The 23,674-nt window shown below is 52.9% G+C and overlaps 1 protein-coding gene across 1 annotated transcript; it reads right to left on the bottom strand.

The window, feature by feature from the left end:
* Positions 1-612: 612 nt before the first annotated feature.
* On the bottom strand, positions 613-23,636 carry IGHMBP2 (immunoglobulin mu DNA binding protein 2). The gene is made up of 15 exons (XM_053979353.1): positions 23,540-23,636; positions 22,849-23,018; positions 22,420-22,612; positions 21,813-21,910; positions 17,215-17,378; positions 16,345-16,545; positions 14,229-14,376; positions 12,320-12,494; positions 7,579-7,761; positions 7,035-7,153; positions 6,012-6,106; positions 5,595-5,718; positions 2,875-3,711; positions 2,320-2,492; positions 613-903 (listed from the first exon to the last, which is right to left on the bottom strand). Exons 1-15 carry the CDS (start codon positions 23,611-23,613, stop codon positions 706-708), a joined length of 2,952 nt encoding a protein of 983 aa, XP_053835328.1. The 5' UTR covers positions 23,614-23,636; the 3' UTR covers positions 613-705.
* Between the last annotated feature and the right edge of the window lie 38 nt (positions 23,637-23,674).

Below are 23,674 nucleotides of genomic sequence, written 5' to 3'. Positions count from 1 at the left end.
GGGCTTTCCCAGTGGGAATCAGCCTCCAAGGAGCTCTGTGGGAAGGACAGGACATCTCTGAGAAGGGACAGGCAGCAGCAGTGAGGAAGGAGACACCTCCCAGTGGCACAGGAAGGCTCTCCCAGGGAAATGGTTCCATGTGCTGGAGCTCCTCATGGTACCAACACAGTTTGGGCTCGAGACCGCCCCTTCCCCATCCCTATTCCCATCCCCAGGCACACCTGGAGCAGGGCTGAGCCCCCTCCTGAGCCCCTGGCCCATGTGGGGGAGGGAATGGCTGCAGTGTGGACAGGCTGGGTCCCTCCAGCTCTGAGCACTGCCAGATTGCTGGGCTGGGACACATCCAGTTCCTCAGCCACCCTCCCTGGAGAACAGGGTCACCCAGGTTTTCCATGCCTCCCCTGTTCCTGCTCCCAAGCATCCATCATGTGCTGCTGCAGGGACCGATATGACAGTGACAGCTTTGGGTGTTTAATGCCCATTTTACCAGCGTGCTCTGGACCCTGAGTGCATCCATCACTGTGTCCATATGGATAACAAGGACAATGCAGCAGCTCTCCCTCTCCTGCCTTGGCCCTGCAGCTCAAGAAGGGCTCCAGGAAAACCAGCTCCAGGTTTTCCCACCTATTCCACCCAGGCCCAGCACAGCAGCTTTGCCCTGGGGGGGCTGAGGCTTTGAGGTTAAAAAAGCAGAATTCAAGTCCCTCATTTCTCCTTGTCTTTCTTTTTGCCCTTCCTCTGGCTCGTCAGCTCGCTGAGCTTCTGGTCCAGGCGCCGCTGGAGGTGGGCTCGCCTGGCGGGATCCAGGGATTTGTCCTTGGAGCCGCTCCCGGGGTACAGGATCCCCTCCCGGCTGATCCGCTGCCGTGCCTGCGCCTTGGCCTTCTCCCCGCAGCCGTGGACCTGCGGGAGAGAACGGACACCGGGCACTGGGGCACGGATCACCCATGTGGGAGCCAGGGGCTTTCACTCCTTGAGCCTGGAGTTCCTTTTTGGCCTGCTTTGCATCCCCCTAAAATCATCTCCCATCATTTACAGCCATTATTATCATTATGTTATTATCATTATTATCATTATTATTGTGCTGTTACATTGCTTTATATACTTACGTATTTTTATAATTTCAATTATTTATTCATGATTTTATTCATTTTATTTATTAATCATTATTTTATTCTTTATTTTTTATCGTTTACTATTCTATTTATTTTCATTTTTTTAAAATTTTGTTTCATTTTATATTTAGATTCTATATTTTTATATATTCTTATACTTTTTGTTTAAAATTAATAATTAATATTTGTTTTTCTGTGTTTTATTAAATGATCATTTATAGCTCCTCTCACACAGAACAAAGTCTAAAGATCCAGGTCCTGGGCTCTGAACAGCAGGAATATCATCCTTTGGGATGGTTCAAGCGGCTCCTTCCACCTCCTTTCCAGTGAACTGGGAAAGGAGTTTTGGGGAACAGGAGACCTTTTTAAGCCATGAATCTGCTGCTTTAATGAGCCAAATCCAATGGATTGGAATTATCTCTTGCAGGTGAGATCCTAAAATCTGATCCCTTTTCTTAGCCCACCCTGAAGTCATTTATGTTTCCATGGAGTGAGGTCTCAGCCTGTTCCCTCAGAGCTGTGACAGCCCTTCCCAGGGCTGACATGGATTTGAATCCCTATAATTGTTGGAGCCTCGTTACCATTCAGCAGGGAGAGGCCATTCTGCAGGGAATAAATCTCCATCCCCCTGGATGTGAGTGACCATAAATACAACTATTCCTTGCCATGGAAACAGATAGCTCTTGACAGAGAGAAAAGCTTGCCAAGGATTTATAGGGCTGCCGAGCTCCTGGGCGTTCCACAGGGTGAGGAACAAGGACACAGGGAATTCTGAATTGCTGGCCAGGCAGCACTGCACTGTGCCTGACCTGTCTCCAGGATGCAGAGACAATCTGCAAAGGGCTTGGATCATCCTCAGAATGCAGAGGGAATGTGCAAAGGGCTGGGAATTGAGTCCAGGCTCACTTGAGACTGAAACTTGTGCTTCTCCATTTCTGCTCTCTGCCTCACCTTATCCACAGGGCCTCAGAGTGTAAGTGCCAGAAAATGGTAAAGAAGGGCACAAAATGAGAGGAAAACAGAAAAGCCCTCAGGAAGAGTTGAGCAGAGCCCAGGTGGCAGCACCTGCCAGCCCTGTGTACCTGAGCTCAGCACAGGCTCTGACAGGGAGGGCTTTGCTCAAACTCCCTGCAAGGAAACCCTCCCTGCCCAGGGAGCTCCACAGGGAAGATTCCCAGGCTAAGCCCATCCTGCCTCTCCTTACCTCGGGGATGTGGTGGCTGAGGCAGAAGAGCCGCTGGCAGTGGTGGCAGAACTGGCCCAGGGTGGTGACAGAGGCCTTGCAGTGGGGGAAGCCACAGGTCCTGTCAGCTTTGATAGCAGCAGAGATCAGAGCATCGAAATCCTCTCCGGCCGTGCTCCTGATCGCCGGTTTTCCTGGGAAAGGTGAGCACACACCTGGATTGGGGTCTGGGAACAAACCCACCCTCCCGCAGCCACAGGGCAGCCTCTGTCTTTACACCCTTCAGTGTGGGCCAGGTACTCCCCTCAGCTCCTCTCCCTACTCCTGGGAGCCTCCCATGTGATTGCTGAGACTCTCCTGGGAAAGGGTCTCCAGTGTTTTTCCTGACTTAAGGAATGTGCCTCCAGGTATCCAAACCCCTCTACCTGGATGCTGCAGCCAGTTCCCATCCTGCTGCAGCTTTCAAAGAGCCACATGCTCCACGCCCAAATCCCAAGGTCTGGAGCAAACCCACCAGGATTAAGATGCATTCAAGGAAGTGCATTAATTGTGCTGGTTACAAAAAGCTTCACCCACCTTTGGCTTCACTCTTGTCCTTTTTCCTTCTGCCACTCCTGGGCTCCTGCACCTTCCTGGCTGCCTCCTCCCGCTTGGCTTTCTCCCTCTGGACTCTCTCCAGGTGCAGGGATTTCAGGTCCACTTTCCCCGAGCCCTTGCTGCTTTCCCCCCGATCCACAGGGTCAGGGGTGTTCCCGCTGGGATGCTGGGGCTCGGGAAGAGGCTCAGAGGGCAGCGGGGGCTCGGAGGGCAGCAGGGGCTCAGAGGGCTCAGAGGGCAGCGGGGGCTGCTTGGGGAGTCTCTTGCGGACACTGATGTACCTGTCCCGGCCCTCTCCGGAGCTCATGTGCTGCAGCCCATACTCCTCTGCCAGCACATGGACCAGCATCCGCTCGTGGGAATTTAGGGATGTCGGGAAATCCAGCTGCGCCTCACTGCCCGCCAGGAAGGCCACCAGCATGGCCCTGAACCTGTCCCCACCCTCCTTTGACCCTGAGCCGTCTCTCCCGGCTGCGGCAGCGCTCGGGGAGCTCCGTGCTCCTGGTTTCTGGCTCCCCGCTCCAGCTGCCGCTGCCTTGAGCTTCCCAGCCAGAGCCGGCTGCGCTTTGGGGCCCGGTGGTTTGGGGCCCTGCTGGCGCTGGGCCCAGCCCTCCCCAGGGTAGTTTTGGGGCACGAGGTCATCCAGGTACTCGAAGGCAGAGCGCACGAGGCCGTGCTGGGACAGGTGGTCCAGCAGGCGCCGCAGGAAGGGGCGGCTGCCCACTGTGCGGCTGTCACACACCACGGCCACCTGGCGCCGCGCCCGCGTCACCGCCACGTTGATCCGCCGCTCCTCGGCCAGGAAGCCCACCTCACCTGGGAAGACAGGAGGGAAGGGATGCCAGAGGGGACAGGGCTGCCTCCAAGTAGGGGTTTGGTCCAAAGGAGCCAAGGATTTATTGGCTGGAGGGTGAGAGTTGGCGTTTATGGGGCTCTGGTCCCTGCTCACACCTGTTCCTCTTCCTACCTGTGTTCCACAGGCTCCACACTGAGCTCCTGGGGTTGGGAAGAGGATGGAAAGCACATGGAAAGGAGAAATATCTCCCTGCCTGGCCCAGGACACAAGCTCAGCTTGGAGCTGGGAGCAAACACAAGATGGAGCGGCATGGAAAAGGCTCACCCTGCGACAGAGGAAGGACTGCAGGTAAAAAACTCCCCCCCATCCTACAGAGCTCCCCCCTGCTCCCAAATTCCCTGAGGGTCTGTAGGAAAAGCCATTTGGGAGCTCGGGGAGGTTTTCCTCTGCTCACAGGCAGCATGAGAGCCGGCAGTGCCGGGATGACTCAGGCAGGATCAGGCAGCCAGAGCGGAGCGTGGGTGGCTGCGAGCTCCCAGCTCAGGGAACAGCGAGCAGGCCAGGCTGGAAGAGATTAATGCCCCTGCCAGAGCAGTGCCCAGCCTGGCTCTGCCTCAGCAGCCTCATTGGTGCTGCCTTTGAGGGACAGGCTGAGGGGGAGCCCCTCTCCCTGCTCTGCAGCTCGAAGAACAATTCCCAGTTTCTCTGATGAGGTTTAGTCCAGCTGCAGGGGTAAATCCAACTCCATTGAATCCTGGAAGGGTTTGGATTAGGAAGGACCTTATTGCCCATCCAGTTCCACCCCCTGCCAGGGATACCTTCCATTATCCCAGACTCCCAAGCCCTGTCCAACCTGGTCTTGGACATTTCCAGGGATGGAAATGCAGCTTCTCTGGGCAACCTGTGCCAGGGCCTCAGCACCCTCACAGAGAAAAATTTCCTCTTAAATGAACGTTTCCTGCTGGATCAGGAATGGCTGCAGAGGGACAGGTCAAGAAGACCTGCGCCCCCAGGAAAGCAATCCCTGCCCCACACCTGAGTTTTGCCCTCTCCCTGTGCAGAAGGGGCTGTGGGACACTCATCCTCCCAGGGCCACCAGCACAGGGGTGAGTCACTCCTGGATCAGGACTATTCTTAGGGCTGTCCTCACCTCCATTCTCCCCACAAGGCTGCTTTTCCTCCTCTAGGCTTGGAAAAGGAGGCATCTCCTCCTTCCATGCATATTTTCCCCCTTTTTTTCCCCTTCCAGCCCTCAGCATTTCACCTCCAGCAGCACAGGTAGGGCCACAGGGCTGTGGGTTTGGAAAGGGAATTGATCCTAGCATGGAACAGAGGTGATCACAGAGTGATCCTGCTCAGCCAGCTCCATCAAACCTTTCAGCTCCCTGCACAGGAGCCTTGTGCCCCCAGGGCAGCAGCTTTTTTCCAGCTATTAACTTTCACTGCAGCTGCTGATAGCAAAGAACTTGATTTTCTGCTCTAGATTTTGCTCCCAAATGCAGCATTTTCCATGCATGGCTTGGGATACCAGCTCCTGCTTACTTTCTACAGGGAACTCACCAAAATGGGCTCAAAACCCAAGAAATTACCCCCCAACTTCCCAAAATGTGGGGCTAATGGGATGTGACATTCTTAGGGCCCTGGTTTAAATAATTTCTGAGGCCTCAAGGGCCAGAAAACCATCAAACTGAGCAGTCCTGGACCTGCTGTACCACGGGAGCCTCCTCTGCAGCCCTGACAGCACATATATTCATGAATTAAACAAAAAAGCCTGAAAAGGGAGGGTTTGCCAGTAAATCCATCCAGAGCCAAGTGTTAGAGCACTGCAATTAAACCACAGCACCTGGCGACACGACTTCCTCCCCATTCCCCAGGGAGCAATGCTCCAGCAGCTGGGTCTTACCTTTCCTGTTGGATCTGACAAAGGACAGGATCACTGCCTCCTTCTCCCTTCCCTGGAAACCATCCACTGATTTAATTTCCAGCTCGGGGTGCCTGTGGCAAAGGTGCTGTCGGAGCATGTCCACCTGAGAAACAGGCCAAGGGTAGCTTTTAAAGGAAATACATGGGTGAAAAGGATTAAAATGGCAGGGTTTTGGGGGAAATCCCTCCCTCCCAAACCCACAAGGATGAGCACTGGCATCTCCTGAGGCTGTGAGTGGAACACCGCACTATCAGCTCTTCCCTCCACGGCCCCAAGCTGCTCAAAGGTGCAGGAGTTGGTCCCAAATGCTGGTTAAATTTGGCTCTGCAGGTCTCTGGGGTCTTGTGGTGCTCTGTGTGCAGGGAGAGGGGGGATGCCAGGAGAGGGACAGCTCACCTGGAGGTTGTAGGGGGCCACCACAGCAATGTCCTTGGCCTTCACACCAGCGTCCACCAAGGCCTGGATGTGCATCCCCACCAGCTGGACCTCCCCTGGGACAGGAACAGAGTGTGACAGGGGATAGAGGCCAGAGGAATGTGCCCACCTCCCCCAGAACAGCAGGAAAGGCTGCCACAAACTGGTTATCCAAGATGGTGCCTGGTTCAGAGGGACCTAAGGGGGAAAATTATATGAATTATTTCATGGTTTATTGGCTGGGCTTCTGCTTTGCAGCAAAACACAGCAATAAACATCAAGACTCTGCAGTGAGCTGTGCCGAAAGGCTGCCTCCCAAATTTGGGGAGATGTGCCTCTAATACTCTGCTCCAAATCCCTGAGTTCTCTCAGACCAGGCTTTTTGGCTCTCTATGAGGGAACAAGAACCTGTTGTGTTCAGCAGGGCCCTGGGAATGCTGCAAGGAAAAATGAGGCACTCAAATGATGGTGGGGGTCAAACAGAAGGTAAGAGATATTTAAACTGGTAAAAACTGCCCTTGTCTTTTCCAGCCTGACTTTGCACTCAAGCTCTGTAATTGAACTTATTTTTTCAGGTGAAAAGCAGCAGAACTGTGTCCCAGGAAAATCCATGCAGAAGAGCCAGACAAGATTTCATGGAAAGGAGCAGAGGACTGGGAGGCAATTCAGGCCTTCCCAAAACAGGCCTGTGCTCTGCCTGCTGCTATTTGCCCTTCCTTGGCGTAAAGCACCTCCACAGGGATTCTCCACCCTGTCCCAGCCCTCAGCACAGAGAAATGTCCCTGCAAGGGGACACGGCAGCCAGAGAGGCCACCCACAAGCTGGACACTGTCACCAGAGCTCCAACACAGCTCGGAGTCCCTGGAAATTGAGGATTTATGAAGGGAAGACCTCAACTAAGCAAAGCTCTCTGGGAGCCCACCTTCCCCAGGGAGACATCTCTGGGATGTGGCCAAGCCTGTGGTGGGCTGAGCACCTCAGTCCATCCATTCTGGCCAACGGTACCTGGATTGCCCTTGGACTGTTCATCCTCCACTTCCAGCTCAAACAGGCCACAGCCAGCGGTGTCTATGAGCAACAAGGGAATGCTGGTCTCTTCCGTGTCAGAGACACCTGGCAGGTCCCTGCACAAGGTATTCGGGAAAGGGCCAGTTACCAACACTAATGTTACAGCAATATCCACACAAGCTGTGGCTGCCCCATCCCTGGAAGAGCTAGGCTGGATGGGATATGGAGCAGTCTGGTCTAGTGGAAGGTGTCCCTGCCCGTGGCTGGGACTGGGTGGGCTTCTAACCTTCCAAGCCAAACCATTCTGGGATACCACAATTATCATAGCAAAGGAGGACACAGAAGACAGCTCTGCATCGCTTCTGGTTACAGAGCAAAAAGGACAAACCCCCCCCGCCCCGTATTGTGTCCTCAATGAAACAACGGCTGAAACAAAAACACTGCCCCAACCTCAGGAGGAGTGGAAAACTCCGCAGGGAAGGGACAAACGGGGATGAAAAGGACATTTCAGCTCCTGCAGCAGCGGAGAGCAGGAACCCACCTGAGCAGGTGCTGTGCCACGGAGGGGTGTGCGCTGAGCCGGCCGCCGTAGAGCTCCGAGGACGCCCATTCCATGATGTGCCGGTGCATGCGGTACTGCACCGTCAGCATCCGCACCGCCCGCTCCCCGTAGTGCCCCGCCAGCCGCTCCATCAGGCTCAGGGACAGCCCCTCGGCCGCGGCCCTGCACGGAGAAGCAGCTCAGAGTGGGAGTGTCCATCCCCCAGGGACGGCCCAGGGCGGGATGGGGCTCAGCCGGCTCCTCCCGGTGCAGAGGGGGTCAGTGGGAATGCTCTGGGAGCAACTGTGCTCCAGCCCTGCTCAGCACCTTCGTGTGGCTCCCCTGGGGTGGCACTGTCACCCCTGTTCCACCTGGGTGCCAACAGTGCTGTCTGTCAGACCAGATGCATGAGATCAGAGAAGCTTGGACACGGATCCTGCCCCTGTAACTCAAGCAATTCCAACAGTATGGCCTCTGGAGTCACCACCCCTGGAGGTGTTCAAGGAACAACTGGATGTGGAATTCAGTGCTCTGGTCTGGTTGACAAGGTGGGAATAGATCACAGGGTGGACTTGGTGGTCTTGGAGGTAATTTTCAACCTCAGTGATTCCATGATTCTGTGATCCATCAGTGTAAGGCTACACTGGTGTTACTGCAAGCTCAGCCACAGCATCAGCATCACCCAGTGCATTAGGATCAGAGCTCCACCCCAAATTTTGGAATGCCTGGTGCTCACACAGCCAACCCTTGCTACTTTCATCAAGACCCCCTCTGCTTCAGCATTTCCATCCTTCCCTGGCCACTCACCCTGGACTAAGGCACGGATGCACCGCTCTCATTGCTTTTTCACCCATTAAATCCCCATCACATCCAGCAGCGCCCCTTGTTCATGTATGTGGCACAAATGAATCAAATTCCTACAGATTTCAGCCTTTCAGGAGCCTGTTTGCTTCCTCCTGGCCTCACAGAGGGTTTGTTGGGAGGCACCATCTAAGGAAGACGGATGGAAATCATTGCCCTTGGATTCTGTGAGCATACAGAGATTTTTCATACTGAAGCTGACACTGAGGGGTGCTGGCGGCTGCCAGACACGAGGAAGCAGCATGAAGGTGATGGAATGATGACAGGGAACAGCTCTGGAAAATGCTTTCCATCGAGCTCCGGGGCACAGCACGCCTCCAATCCCTGCCGGGGGAATTCCAGCGCTACACGGCCCCACAGCGAGCGGATTGTTGTGGCACCAGCCAGCCCTGCCACGCTCACCACGGGCACTTGGGAAATGTGACAACAGACTGCCAAGTCATTAAACCTGCAGAGGGGACAATTAAGGACAAATCTTTCCAAGAAGCCAGGCCTCATTAGCTCTCCTCCTTGCTGAATCATAGGATGCAGCACACAGGCAAAAAAAAAAAAAGGGAATAACCTCTGGATGGACAGGATGCAGCATGTGGGAAGCAGCAGTTTGCCAGAGGGGGGCTGGGGTAGATGGGATGAGGGGACATAGCAAGATGTGGGGTTGGGGGATGCATTCCAGTTATCAGGAATTAACTTGAGTCTCCCAGCTCTGCCCTGCCCATGGAGCCTGGATCTCCTGGACAGGAAGGCAATTCAGCAGGGAGGGCTGTTGGCACTCAGGTGCAAGCACATGCCTGAGACAGCCTCAGGAATGATGCTGCTCCCTATCCTTCCATTCCCACCGCAGGGTTCTGCACGAAGTTATATGCTGAATTAATAATGAGGAATTAATCTGCTCAGGAATATTTCACCTGTTAATAATTTTCTGTTATTTTACCACTCAATTAATTCCTATGGTGGTTGATGTCTCTGCCAACAAAATCCTGAGTGCCCTGAGCAGATGTTCCTTACCTATTGATTGCTTGAGAGAAATAAAATTGGGATAAGAGGTTGGACAGACAGAACCATGCATGGGATGCTTGGGAATATCTACTTTAAAGTACCTAAAGTACAGCTGGGAAAGGCAGAATTCCCAAACTCAGCCCACAGCAAGCAGGATTTGTTGCTAACATGGTTTCACCTTGTTTTGCCTGCAGGAAATGCTGTGCTTTGCCAGCCTGCCCTGTACGTGTCCAGAATGATCAGTACTAGGAGAAAAACAGGAATTGTTTCCCATGGAAGGCTGGAGCTGTGTCTTCAGCCATGGCATATTCTTTTCTTATTCATCCCTGAGACAGGAGATGCTGGTGTGACTGATCCCTGCAGTACACACTGGATTTGGCTGGAAAAGCCTGGAGTAGGAGGTCACTGTGGTTTCCCACCTCAGGAACTCCCCATTAATGGAGTTACTTCATGGATGTGCACCAGGACATTCCAGCTGTGGAGGCTACCAGAGAAACCCAAGGCCTGGCACTTCAGTGACAAAGTGAAAGGAAGTCCATTCAGACCTGCCATGGCAATCAGCACATGGATTTGGGATGGTGCAAACATCCAGACTGACCATTGACAAACAAGATGGAAAAATATCCCTGGGTCTGTCCAGGAAATGGGTTGAGAGCAAGAGGTTTGATAAGCTTCTGCCGGTATCTGAAGGGAGTTAAACCAAATTAATACATCAGAGCCCTGATGTAGAGAAAAATTCATTGGGAAAAGGATGGAATGAGGGCTCCAACAAGGCAAACAAATGTTCCTGTCAGACTGCAGGAAGTGCCCTGGCATGGAGATGCCCACAGGGACAAGGACAAATTGGAGGAGGAAGACCTCCAAGGTGGAAGCTGCTGCCTGTGAGCCTCAGCTGGAGCTGCCAAGGGAGGATAGGAGGGGGCTGGAATTTGCCAGCATGGACTGCAAGGTGTGTGTGAGGATGCCCTCTGCATCCTGGGACAGCTCCAGGTGTATCAGAAAGCAGGGAAGAGGAGCAGCTTCAGACCCTGTGTCAAACATTCCCTAGGCCTCAGGGGGTCACTGCTGATAGGAACAGGTAAATGCTGATTCCATGGAGGAACAAGCAGGTGACAGGAAGGTGGATAGAGTCCCACAGCATTCCTGCTGGACAGAGGCTTCCTGCCTGAGCAGGGCTGACTTCCCCTGCTGTAGTAACAGCCGAGCCTCCTGCCAGCCTGGATTCATCCCAGATAACTTCAGACCCTTCCCTGTGGCCCCAAAAATAGGAGCCCACCCACTCCAGGCCCGCTGTCTTCAATGGAGAAGGGGAAGGTGGGTGGAAGGGTTGGAGTCCTCTGCATGAATCATCCCTGGAAATAGCTCCTTGCTTCCCCTGAAGCACAGAGGAGGTGGCAGGTGATGTGGGGCCTTTGTGGGAGCTCTAGAAATACCCATGGAAGGAAGTGGAAGGGATCTGCCACTGTGCCGCTTCCCGGGCCTGCAGGGAATGTGGAAAGCCCAAAACAGGGCTCTCCAGCATCCCATTTATTTCCATTGCAGTTGTTCAGGCTGGAAAAGATCTTTAAAATCATGGAATCTGATGTTCCCCCAGCACTACCAAGGCCACCAAGTCAAAGTTGATGGAGAGAAAAGCACAACTCCTCAAGTAGGAGCAGGAGGAGATCCAGAAGGAGCTTTTTGCTGCCAGCTCGAGCCAAGGCTCCTGGCAGCAGCCACCGTGACAGAGCAGAAAAAAAGCAGCTGCTATAATGTTTCTGGAGTGAAGAAAAACTGCTTTTGTCTCAAAAGAGGCAGCCAAAAGGGACACCAGCTGAGTGTCAGCCCCATTCCAGAGTAACAGAGCTGGTATTTTTACTGTGTTTTGCCCTTAATCTGACAGTCTGGGGAAAAGCCAGGCTGAGGTTGCTGAGGTGCATCCAGCTGGATGGGCACTATGGAGCATTATGGAACCATCATGAAGTTTTTCTGGGGGAAAAGAGGACCTTTATGCACCACTCACAGAAAATAATAACAACTCTGAAATTAGAAGGACTAAGTGGCCAATTTCTTCTTGCTATCAACAAGATATTACTCCAAAAAGTGCCTTGCTTGGAAAATCCAGGCATGGAGAGCCAGCCTGCAAATTCACAGGGAATAAACAGCAGGACACCAAGAGTGGAGGGCTCTGGAGAGGCTTTGGAGCTCACCAGTCTGAACACTTCCAGGCAGCTGAGCATGTGTTTATCACCTGCCAAGATCTGCAGAACAGCAAGCTTTTGGGCATCTGAGAGAGGTAAAATGAGAGGATGCTGCAGCCCCTGAATGTTGTTCTCACTATCTCTGGGCCATGTGCTGGGAGCTGCTGCCTGCCTTGGATCCTTCGTTTCCTGTGTTCAACATCCAAGTGAGGTGGTGGATCTGTGTCTTATTCATTATTTTCTGGAAGCAGGAGAGGATGTTTATGAAGTCAGGCCTATTTCTCTGCTTCTATGGTTCAGTAATTCCAGATCTGGAGCTGCCTAAACCAGATAAACATGAGCACATTTATGTTTTAAATTACTCAAAGATTCCCCCTGGAAGCACAGGCAATTTGCACTATCCACAGATCTTTTCCACAGACTAACTGTTCTTATTATCCCTGTTGTAGGGACTGGGAGGTTTTATAATCCCTGAGGTGTGTAATAATGCAGCATCTCACTGGGCCAATTCACATATTAATACATTAAGTAAATAAATGTGGAAACCACAGAAGCAGAATTAAAGGAAAGACTTGGATTAGCCTGAGGATGAGCCCAAATGCATTCCACAGAGCCTGCAGGCAGCACACATCTCCACCATGAAATGTCTCCCATCACCAGGATTCAGAAGCTGTACAAAGAACAGGAGGATCCAGGATTTTTACCTGTGGGAGATGATGGTGGGGGGCAGTTGCTTGTGATCCCCAGCCAGGATGCACTTGGGAGCCTTCAGCAGAGGGATCCAGCAGCTGGCTTCCAGAGCCTGGGCACACTCATCAATTACCACCAGGTCAAAGTGGGTTTCAGGCAGCAGCTTCAAGGGGCCATCTGAGGAAGCACCTGGTGGAAGAAGGTTCCCAAGTGAGCAGGGGAGCAAGGAAGAGCGAGGAACCTGCTCTGGAAACAAACCTCACAAGTTGTAATAGTGATTGAGGCAAGTGAAATAATGTTTCTTTGCAGAGATGTAGGAATTCAGCCCTGCCAAACATGTATCCATTGATATGTGTAAGTCAGGATTGTTTTTGCCAGTTCCTCTTTGTCCTTTTTTTCCCCTGGCATCTGGGCCCAGAAGCTTCCAAGTATCTTTGGGAACAGCAGTAAAGCCCAGATGCCAAAGAGAACAATATGCTCCAGTGCTTCACATGGAGCAGAGCAAGGAACACCCTCCTTCCTGCTGCCCCCCAGTGTCAACAGAACTCCTCATCCCCAGCACTCAGAGGGTGAGGGACTGGGGATTCACCTGTCTGGTAACTGAGGGACACCCTGAGAGGGGGAGATGGGCTGACTCTGCTCCTCCTTGTGGCACTGGGGAGAGGGAAAGGAGACTGGAACCAGACAGTCATATCAAGGGCTAATTTTTAACATCAGAAGTCCATTTGTAACATTTGTCTCCTTACAGACACCCTGCTCTAACCCAGACCTACTGATACTGATCCATACATTGATCAGAAATCTGAATTCCAGGGGCATCCAAATCTCCCTGCAGTTCTCAAAGAAGAAGGATGCAAAAGAAGGAGGGCAGAGTGAAGAAGCCAGTCTCCCAGACGAGGGGATTTTTATTTGCAGAAATGTTTTTTCCAAAGCTTCTGTGCTATTGCAGCTCTGAGAGCAGGGATTTGGCTTTGCCACTGTAAATCCTGCTGCCTCTGCAGCTCTGCATCACTTCAGACATTCCAGTTTGCCACCAAAGATGCTGTTTTCCTTCCAAAACTGTTTCCCAGCCTGTATGAATCTGCTCTGGTGAGTTGTACAGTTGTAACTCAACTTTTGCCACTTGCACAGACCCCCAGCTGGCTGGGAAGCTCCAGTTCCAGAGAAAATCATATCTGATCAACAAAAACACCAGTTTTACTGGGAGAAGGAAATCTTCCCCCTTTCTTTCAGGCAAGTAAAAATAAGTGAAAGGCCAGCTCCTAGGGACTAAGACGTGGAAGGATTTATCTGTCCACTAACCTTCATTCCAGCAACTTGCTGTTTATGACCTAAAATTATTGATGTTTCCTTTCAACAAATGACCCTTGAGAAACTGCATCTGAAGATTGTAAGCGGGCCCTGGAGTATGAAAAACCTGAGCCAGTAAAGCCCTTCCACACATGCCAAACCTTCCCACCTGCAGCTGCAGATGCCTGATGGACACGTGGACCTGCTCCCTAAAATCCTGTGTCACAGCATTTGGGTGAGTGCAGAAGCAGCCACATGCAGCCTGGGAGCAGGCTCTGGAAACACATGTTGGGTTTCATCAGTCCTGGAAGGGGTCCAAGCAGGGAAGCAATCCCATGTGATTTATGCAATAGGGAGCAGATTGCACACCTCCAGCAGCACTTGTTTACTCACTGCACTCCCAGCTCCTACTCAGAGCTAACAGGGGCCCTTCTAGATCCATCTTCTGTGCTCAACAACATCCTGTGCCACAGTGGAGGCTGAGAGAATCCCACTGGAGAGGCGTTTGGGAGACTTTGTTGAGCTCCCAGGAGCTGGGAGCAAGTGTGCCAGCCATCCCAGGAGAGCAGCCTTGCAGAGCAAGAGGTTTACCTGGCAAAGGGAGGGAAAACACTGAGCAGGAGAAACTCACACCTGTGTTGGTGGCAAGGACAACGCTGGCCTGGCTGAGGGCTGCAGCCATGGCAGCCTCTTCTCTCTCCTTCAGCTCCTTCCTCAGGGTCTTGATCTCACCCAGAAAATGGCTTCGCTCTCCCTTGTCTTGGACCTTTTTGGTTTTTGCCTAGAAAATAGAAAAATTTGGATAGAGCCAACTGCTGCTATTCAGTTCTGGCTGTGTCTATGACCAGCAAAAGCATCTGGGCATGGAGCAGGGAGGAATGTTTGGGAAGAGGGGTCTTGCTCCTCTGCTGGGGGAGGGACTGGGATTTCCTATCTTTTTCTGAGGAAGCAGAGCCCTTCTGGAAGCAGGAAGGCTCCCCAAGCCCCAGCAGCAGCTTTGCCACCTCAAACTGGCCTTTCTGAGCTGCTGGAAAGGATCCAGAGCAGCATCCAGACATGCCCAGGGCTTTTTTTAGCAGGTATTAAATGTATCTACCACACCAACCCACCAGGCACTGGGCACCAGCACTGCCAGAGCAGCAGCCATGGGACCACAGCTCAGCTACAGCTCACTGAGCAATCCCAGATGGAAACTGGGATTATTTCCCTGGAGCTAAGGCTGGGAAGGATGCAAAGGCTGCAGACAGAAGCTCTTAGAGGCAGCCAAAACAGTAAGACAGGCTGGTTCCTATTGCCATGCCATGGATGGATGGATACATTTTCCAGGGTCCAACACAGATCAGCTCAGCCCCCTGTTTTGATTGAACTCATGGGTATTTAAAACTATGAAACCTCCATGTGTCTGTCAAAAGTGGTCAAAATGGGCTCAGGAATTCCAGGTGTGGGATCACAGGCCCTGAGGATGTGGTCAGTTTGGATGTCACCCATTCCTAGTTAGGGATTAGGAATATCAGCTCTAATCATCCCCACCTGCCTCATAAGGGCTCTCTCATCCACTCATTGGTCTGGGAGTCTATTTAAGGCCAGCTCATGGAGTGAGCCTGGATTCTTTCCTGGATTCCCTGCCTCATCCTCCTGGACTGCTCCCTGATCCTGCTCAGCATCTCTGGAGCTGGACTGGCCCTGGACGTGTTCTGCATTTTGTTCTCAGGTACTGTGGGGCTGAAACCTTGCTGGGGCAAGGAGTATCCAGAAGCTGAGGTCCTGGGAATCTCAAAGCCAGGTGAAGGAAGGAGGCACAAAGGGGTAGGAAATGCCTCAAGAGGGCACAGGTTTTCATTTCTGTTACTGCTCCTTCTGTGGGCTGGGGTGAAGGGGAAGAGAGAAGAGTCAAAACAAGGAGCTGCAAAGGGAAAAAATTGTTCCAGGGAAAAGTAGGGAATGTGGCAGTGGAGAAACAGAGGCAGGAGGAAGAAAAGATGGGTCAGGACCTTGGAGATGAGCTCTCTGCAGCTAAGGGCAGCTTCTGTGACAGACTCCTCCCAAGGAGATGAAAGTGAAAATTAATCACCAGTGAGAAAGATGGAAAATAAATTAAGAAGCAAAAAAAAAAAAGGGGCTTTTGGACAGTGCTGCCACCAGAAAAGGGAAGGAAAATAACATAATTAGCATCAAATCCTCACCCCAAGTACCAGAGCTACGTTGTAAGAGAATGTTAGGAAAATTAGGGTGAGAAAGAAGAAATTAAGGATGCATTTTAAAATGTGCTCTGCTTTCTACTTGAGGTGGCTGAGAGTGGGAGGGAGTATCAGGACAGGCAGACAGCTTGTTAGGAAGTGAATTAATGATGGGAATGTTTCCCTGGTAAAGAGGTGGGCACGGATCAGGCCAGACAGGTGAGGGACAGCAGCAGGGACTGGAATTTTCCCCACTTCCATGAGGAATTCAGGCAGGAGAGGTTCTGCCCTCCAGCACATGAAGATTAGAGAATCCCAGAATGGATTAGGTTAGAAGGGACCTTATGGATCATCTCATTAGGGAGGGACACCTTCCACTAGCCCAGGTTGCTCCAAGCCCTGTCCAGCCTGGCCTTGGACACTTCCAGGGATGGGCAGCCACAGCTTTTCTGGGACATCCATTCCAGGCCCTCCCCACCCTCACAGGGAAGAGCTTCCCCTGATATCTGCCCTTCTCATGGGATCACTCCAGGCTGCACAATCCCCCCCACCTCCCCCGCAGGGCCACGCACCCAGGCCTGGTCGATGTCCCTCCTGATGTCAGCCACGAGGTGGGCGCTGTCCCCGCGGGCCAGCACGGCGTCCAGGGAGTGCTGCTGGATGGGCTGCAGCAGGCGGGCGGGGTGGCCCAGCCGCAGCAGCCGCGCCCTGCAGCCGGCCAGCCGCTCCACCAGGTTATCCACGGCCACGTTGGACGGGGCACAGCACAGCACCTGCCGGGGACAAACACGGCCTTGGCACCTCTGAGGGCACCCAAAGGCTGGAGCAGGGGGTGTCCAGGCAGGGAGGAGTAGAGAGAGGGAGACCAGCGTGTTTCTGTAGGGTCCCCAGTGACCCCCAAAGCTGAGCTCTGTCAGCACCTCCTTGGAGCTGCTGGGGAACTCCCTGGTTCCTGCAAGCCAAACCAGGCTCTGGATTAGCACAAATCCAACAGGAGCTGCTCCACCCCAGGAGTGTGCAAAATAATCATAGAAACCTGGAATGGTCTGGATGGGACCTTAAAGCCCATCCAGTAACCCCCTGCCATGGGCAGGGACACCTTCCACTATCCCAGGTTGCTCCAAGCCCCATCCACCCTGGCGCTGGACACTTACAGGGATGGGGCAGCCACAGCTTCTCTGGGCAACCTGTGCCAGGGCCCCACCACCCTCACAGGGAAGGATTTCTTCCCAATATCCAACCTAAATTTCCCCTCTTCCCATTTGAAGCCATTTCCCCTTGTGGTACCACCCCAATTCCTGATGAAGAATCCCTGCAAAGCTTCCCTGTAGGCCCCTCCCATGACTTGGAAGGCTGCTCTGAGGTCTTCACACAAGGAGAGGTGGTCACTGGTGGCCACTTGAGGCGGTCCCTGTCACCACAGCCCTGGCAGTGAGCCTCACCTTCAGGCCCTGCTGCACAGCCTGCAGGATGATCTCCACCAGGGTCGTGGTTTTCCCTGTGCCTGGAGGCCCATGGATGATGGCGAGCTCCCTCTGAGCCAGGGAGAAGGACACAGCTTCCCTCTGAGACTCATCCAGGGAGGCATTGAAGAACTCCAGAGGCTCTGGGGAGACAGCAGGAGAGTCACTGGGACCTCAGCCCCAGCTGGGAAGAGGCTGAGAAGCACAAATCCAGAAATACACGGCGCGCTCTGCAGCCGGCCCAAACCCATTTGATAATGAGAACCTTGGGAGGAAAGCACTGAGGGGGCTGGAAGACCCCAGAAGGTAAAAATAAGCTTTTTATGCTTCCAAAACAAACAGGCTCCCTCCCCATCCTGCATCCATGTTTCCCCATCCCCTCCCCAGCCCTGATACTTGGCCTTCAGCCAGTCAGTGGTGGAATTCCCAGAATTTAAGAGGTATTTAGCTGCTCCAGCATCAAACAGGTAGGTTTTCCTGGCTCTGGAGGGAGCTCTGGGATTGTTTTGCAGGAGAACTAGCATCTTTAGTGAAATCTTCAGTGAAAATTGGGGAGGAAGTAGCAGATCTGGCAATCACATCCCCACCACTGAACAAACCCAATGCAGCACCAGTGAAAAAGCAGAAAAACCTACAGAGTCTGTGAGCAGGACAGAGCAGCCCTGATGTGGTCAGCCAAGACTGGGAATGAAGGCAGGAAAAGGTACGAAGAGCAATTTAAATGATAAAACTAAAATTTTGTTTCTGCTTTAATAAGGGAGGGAAAAAGAGAAAAGAATATGCAAATCACATTAGAAGAGAATTGGTTTCACTGCAGAGACTGAATTCTCAAAAGCTGCTTTTTAACCTCCCAGATTTCTCTCATTTAGGCCCAAATTTATTCTCATCCCCCCCCAGTCCTAATGCTAATCTCCTTGTTCATTATGGGAGTTAATTACAGCAGGGATGATGACTCATTACACCGAGGTTTCCTGAAAATAACGTTCCCACAAAAGCTTATATAAGACACATCTCTGGGCATCCTTCCCTGCTGGGCATCATGTGGTTCATCCTTCCCTTTGCATTAAGGGCTGGATGAAAAACATGGGAGTTTCTTCTGGTTTTAGACAGGTGAACCTGTGTGTGGCCTGTGGCTTTTGAAGCAGCACCACTAAATGAGGTTAAACAAAAGATGTTCATTGAGAAGGTGATGATGAAGAGAAAAATGGGGCTGAAGGTGCTTTTTGCTGTCACTCTGCCTCTTGGTTTATATGTAAATTTTGGGTGAGTGTGTTAATGACTAAGACAAAACCTGGAAGCATCCCATGGGCTGGGGAAAAAGCAAGAATAGCTTCAAACCTGAGAGGCTTTTCCCACAGCGAGCAACAGCTGGGATGTGGGAGTCATTGATGCTTCCTTGCTCAAGGATGAGCAAAGGAACTTCTCCAGGCCTGTGCCCACTCTCATCCTTCCCAACCACACGCTGCCAGGAGCTGCTGTGTGGGAAGGCTGGCAGTGTGCTTCTCCTGGGCTGGCCACACTGGTGGGGAGGAGGGAAGAGCCTCTTATGGGATGCTGGGGCTCCTCCAAATTCTTCTCCCTGCAGCAGCTCGGCTCCAGGTATCCTCACCTGAAAAAATCCCTGGAATGTGTCTCACTGGTGGCCAGGTAATTGTGCCCTGATGCACAATTCCATTTATTAGTGTTGAAAACCAAATTTCCTTCGCCATCCAGGCTGGTGCCCCAACATTCCCAGGACTGAGATGCTTTTCTGCACAGTTCCAGCAGCTCTGGTGAGGCAGTGGGTTGGGGGGGATGATATCCAAGCCCAGGAAAGGGGTCTTTGCACCAAAAATGGACAGAAACAGCCCTTCTTGGGAGGAAGAACCCAGGTTTTCCAAAGCTGGAAGTCCTTTCCAAGGTATACTTCTGACCAAGAACAATTCAGACCTCCATCCCCAGCAGCTCCTCCCTGATACAACCTCACTGCAGCCAACACTGCTGGGCAAAATCCAGCTGGGTACTTCAGCCTGGATCAGAACTCCCCCTGCTCTCCAGAGGAAGTATCTGGCAGCTGAGTTGTCTGGCCTGCTTAGTCTTCCCCAAGAATCTCAGAGGCTTCTCCATGGCCCCTGTGATGACAAGAGGTGTCACAGGGCGGAGGGGTAAGGAGCACTTCAGGTTCTTTTTTGCAAGTGACTTGTGCCAAAAAGCCAAGAAAGTCTCGCTGGAAATCCTTGGTGCTTCCCCAGTGCTCTGCTGCCAGGTTGGCTTTTTCTGGGGATATTCCTGCCTTTTCACCAGGATTGCTTCTTTCCCTTTACAAATGTTTTGACAGCCATGGGCAGAGTTGGACACAAGCCAGGCCTTCTGGAGCCAGGAACAAAAATGATCATTCCTTTTCCTGACTTTCTCCAGCCCAGGAGCACAGGAGAGAGCTGGCAGCTATCACCTGCACAGGTACAGCAGAACCTGCTTTCCAAAGGGAAAAGGGACATGTCCCTCTTGGATGGCCAGAAGGAGCACAGCAAGCAGAACAATGCTGGCCTCTGGTGGCAGAAAAGCCTCTCGATTCCCAAAATTTAGGGGCGCAGGGATCCCACATGGATGCTGGGAGCAGGGGAAGATTGTTTGGAGGAGATTTCAGGTGTGGAAGCTCCAGCAGGGCCACGGGTGCATATCAAAGTGGAAGGAAGACAAGGGGGGGGCATTTTTGATAGGTGAGCACCTGGATTCTACTTCCCAGGGAGTCTGATAAGGGCAAAATTCCTGCTCAGTTCAGAGTCTGCCCTTTCTGGAAAAATTGTTCTCCTACTTGGAGCCTTCCTGGAGGCAGCAAGGTGAGGTGTGGAAGTACTTTGTGCCAGTCCCAGTCTTTGCTGCAGATCCTAGCTACCCACTGGAGATCCCCTCCTCTCTTTTTGGCTATGCCTTAGGCTATTCTTCCCACAGCCTGTCCCATGTTTTTGTCTTATGCCAAGGGTACTTATTGTTGCATATTTAAGCATTTTGAAAGGACTTGGGCTTTGATGTTCTGTGTTGGGCTGCTGCTGTCTGGTAATTAATTATTGAAATGCACAGCGGTGTCAGAACCCACAGGATTCCCTGATTGAAAAATCAGGATTCTCATCTTGTCCCCCACAAAAAAAAAAAAAAAAAAAAAAAAAAAAAAAAAAAAAAAAAAAAAAAAAAATCAGGTTCAGGCTTCTGCTGCTGCACATTGCACCTGCTGGAGTGGATTTTGCCCTGTCTCCCACCCGTGGCTCCCTGGTTTCTGAGGGAAGCGAGCTCCTCTCACATCCCCCAACGGTGTTGACACAGATGTGTGTCTAGACAGCCAATTTCAGGAGCTGTCCAGGGCTTATTGACTCAGCCTGCTGCTGATGGGTTTGTTTGAAACCAGGTAATGGATGGGATGAGACAGATCCCCAAAGAAACCAGGCTAATGGGTGCTTTGTCATGGAAGGAGAGGCTGTGACATGGAAAAGCTGCCTGAGTGCTGTGAAGTTTGTCTGGCAGAGCCCTTCAGCTCAGGGCAGGCTTATTCCAAGTTATTGTCCCTTAATTCCTGGCTGGTACATCTCTCTAGCTGGGGAGAAAGCAGCTCTGAAGGGAGGAGGTAACTGCAAGGCCTTTGAGTTCATATTGCACCTCCTCTGTCTAACGTGGCTCAATCTATCCACCGATATTCCCAGTGCTGAGCAGATGGAAAATTCATCTCTGCCCAGCCTGGCACAGCTGAGTGATGTGGTGAAAAGGAGCTTTCCTTCATTAGAGGCAGTTCTGCTCCCTCAGGGGTAAAAGCACTGTTGAGGAAAGTTGATTGATTAAAATTTAATTCTTTTATTTAATATTAAAACCTTGAGTGCACCAAGGTCCCTGGGCAGCCAAAGGGCTAAAAGGTTTGACTCAGACTGGGATCAGTGCTTAGAGAAATGGGGATAGGACTCATTAACAGCCATTTCTTTGTCCCTGGCACATCCTATCAGAAGTCAAGCCTGGCTGGAGGGGATGGGAAAGAGGCAAATCATGGTGGGTAGCCAAATCCAGGAATCCAAGGAAGACAAGCAGTGCAGGGAGCTGTGGAGGGGAGGAGAAGGGGCAGAACCCTGGCAGGGATGGATGGCACGATTGGGGAGAGCAGCCCTGAGCTCTGTGCATGGCTTAGACCCAACCCACCCTGCTGGGCAGCCCAGCCCTCCCTCAGCTCTCATTCCCTGACTTTTGCACCCTTCCCTTCTGTCAAGGGATAATATCCATTAGCAGGTGTTGATATCTGACACGGCTGCTGATCAGAGGCTTTGCTCTCCCCAAGAGGTGAAGCTGTGTAATTTCATCTTTGTTTCTTCTAAAGAAGCACAACAGGGTGAATACTACTTATATCCAAGTTTTTGTCAAGGTTCTTTCCATGAGGAAAGTGTGCCCAGTATAAACCAGCATGAACACAATGCCACCAGTTGCAGCACCACTGATGACTCTCATTGAACACTGGGGCAAAGGGGCTGCATGTGTGGATAAAAACAGGGATCAGAGCTATTTGTGTTCTCGTGGGCAATTCCCAAGGATGCCCATCAAGCCTGATAAAAAAGGATCCTTACTTGTTTCAGGGAATGCCCTGGGAGCAGAGGCAAAGAAGAGAACGTCGATCAGGTCGGAGGCTGGGCCACCCCGGTACTGCTTGAGTGCAGTTAGAGCTCTGCCAAAGAAGGGAAGATCCAGGTTACAGGCACAGCAGGAATTCTTTGGAGACTCCCAAGTGCCCAGAGACAGGCTGTGAGTAAGGACTGAACTATTCCAAAGCTGAACAATGCTACCCCACAAGACTAATCCCACACAACCCCTGCATCTCCCAACCCTTGCACACACATCCCTGTGCTGGTCAGGCTTCCACTTCCCACTGTCCCTGTTTGGTACAGCCAAATGTGCTTTTTTGGGATGTTTATCCAGCAAAGAGCTGTTCACTCCTCCTGCCAGGATGGAAAAGGCCCTACACAGAACCCAGAGTGCTCCAGAAGGGATGCAATGGGACCAAAACACAGCCTGGAGAAGGGAAGAGCAGGACCAGCCAGCAGGTGGGTAAACTGAGGCTGTTGTGAGGCTCTAGAATGACAAATCCAAACTGGGAAGGGACTGGGAAGAGCTTTTCCAGACTAAACTTGGCTCTCCTCATCCTGCTGGGCAGAGTGAGCCTGGGTGAGCCCTCACCTTTTGAGCCTGTTGTAGGTGACGTCGTTGGCCAGCTTGAGCAGGCGGAAGGAGCGCTCGTGGTCCACGGCCAGCTCCCCATCCCGGGGCTCCTCCAGGGCCACCGTCACTGCCTTGGGGGTGACACGTGTCACCACCCCCGTGCACAGCGGGTCCCCCTGCCCAGCCGACTCGTAGAGCCCCACGATGTCCCCTGCAAGGGTCGGAAGGGAGACAGTGAGGTGGGGCAAATGTGTCACTGCCCAGGGTGCCCCATCCCTGGCAGTGTCCAAGGCCAGGCTGGATGGGGCTTGGAGCAACTTGGGCTAGTGAAAGATGTCCCTGCCCACAGCAGGGGATGGGACTGGATGGGCTGTAAGGTCCTTTCCAACCCAAACCATTCTAGGAGTGTATGGTCTCTTTCTTTGGAAAGACAGGAGTGTCACTGACCGGGCCCAAAGCTGTTGGAGGGCAGCTCGGTGTCCGAATCCCACTTCCTGGGCTGGAATGTCACGAGGAGACGTCCGTAGAGGCCGGTTCTCTGGCTGCTGACCTGGAGCTTGAGCAAGCAGACGCCTCTCCGCTGCAATTCCTTCAGGGAGACGCTCTCCTGCCATGCCCTGGGAGCCACACACAGGTGGGAACAGCACGGGGTGAGGCTGAGGGTCACAGCTCCAGGGGACAGAGCGGAATGACCTTATCCTGGCTCCTGGCACCTCCATCCTCATGGCTGGGTAAGTGTCTGTACCCCCAACAAGGGCATCTAAGAGGGTGACTCGGTCCTGTGGGGGCGAGCCCAGCAGGATTCCCCTTGGATCAGAGCCCTGTGGGGTGGGGCTTCTATAGGGATGGGCTGGTCAGAACGGTGGGACTCCAGCAGCGCTGCCACCGGTGACAGCAGGGTTTCCTAGAGGTGACAGGGGGTCCCAGGGGAGCATCTCTCAGGGTTTCCATAGGTGACAGCGGGTCCCAGCTGAGGGTCCCTCAGTGCTCCCCAGGGGTGGCAGCGGGTCCCAGCTGAGGGTCCCTCAGTGTTCCCCAGCGGTGACAGCGCTCCCGTGCCCCCCAAGCCGCACGTGTCCCCGGCTGTGGCCGCCCCGTAACCGCCCGGCGGTCGGTGCCGGTGCCGTGTGTGCCGCACCTGCTCTGGGCCAGCTCGGCCTCCCGCTCGTCCCGCAGCAGCCCCAGGTGCCGCTCCGCCGCCTCGGCCGCCATGGCCCCCGCCGTCCGCGCGCCAGGCCCCGCCCCCCTCCGCGCGCCAGGCCCCGCCCCCGCG

This window comes from Vidua macroura, chromosome 6, assembly GCF_024509145.1.
Source record: "Vidua macroura isolate BioBank_ID:100142 chromosome 6, ASM2450914v1, whole genome shotgun sequence".
In the NCBI taxonomy this organism is placed as follows: domain Eukaryota; kingdom Metazoa; phylum Chordata; class Aves; order Passeriformes; family Viduidae; genus Vidua; species Vidua macroura.
Note: the sequence above shows the minus strand (reverse complement) of the source record. Positions and strands in the feature narration are given on the sequence as shown.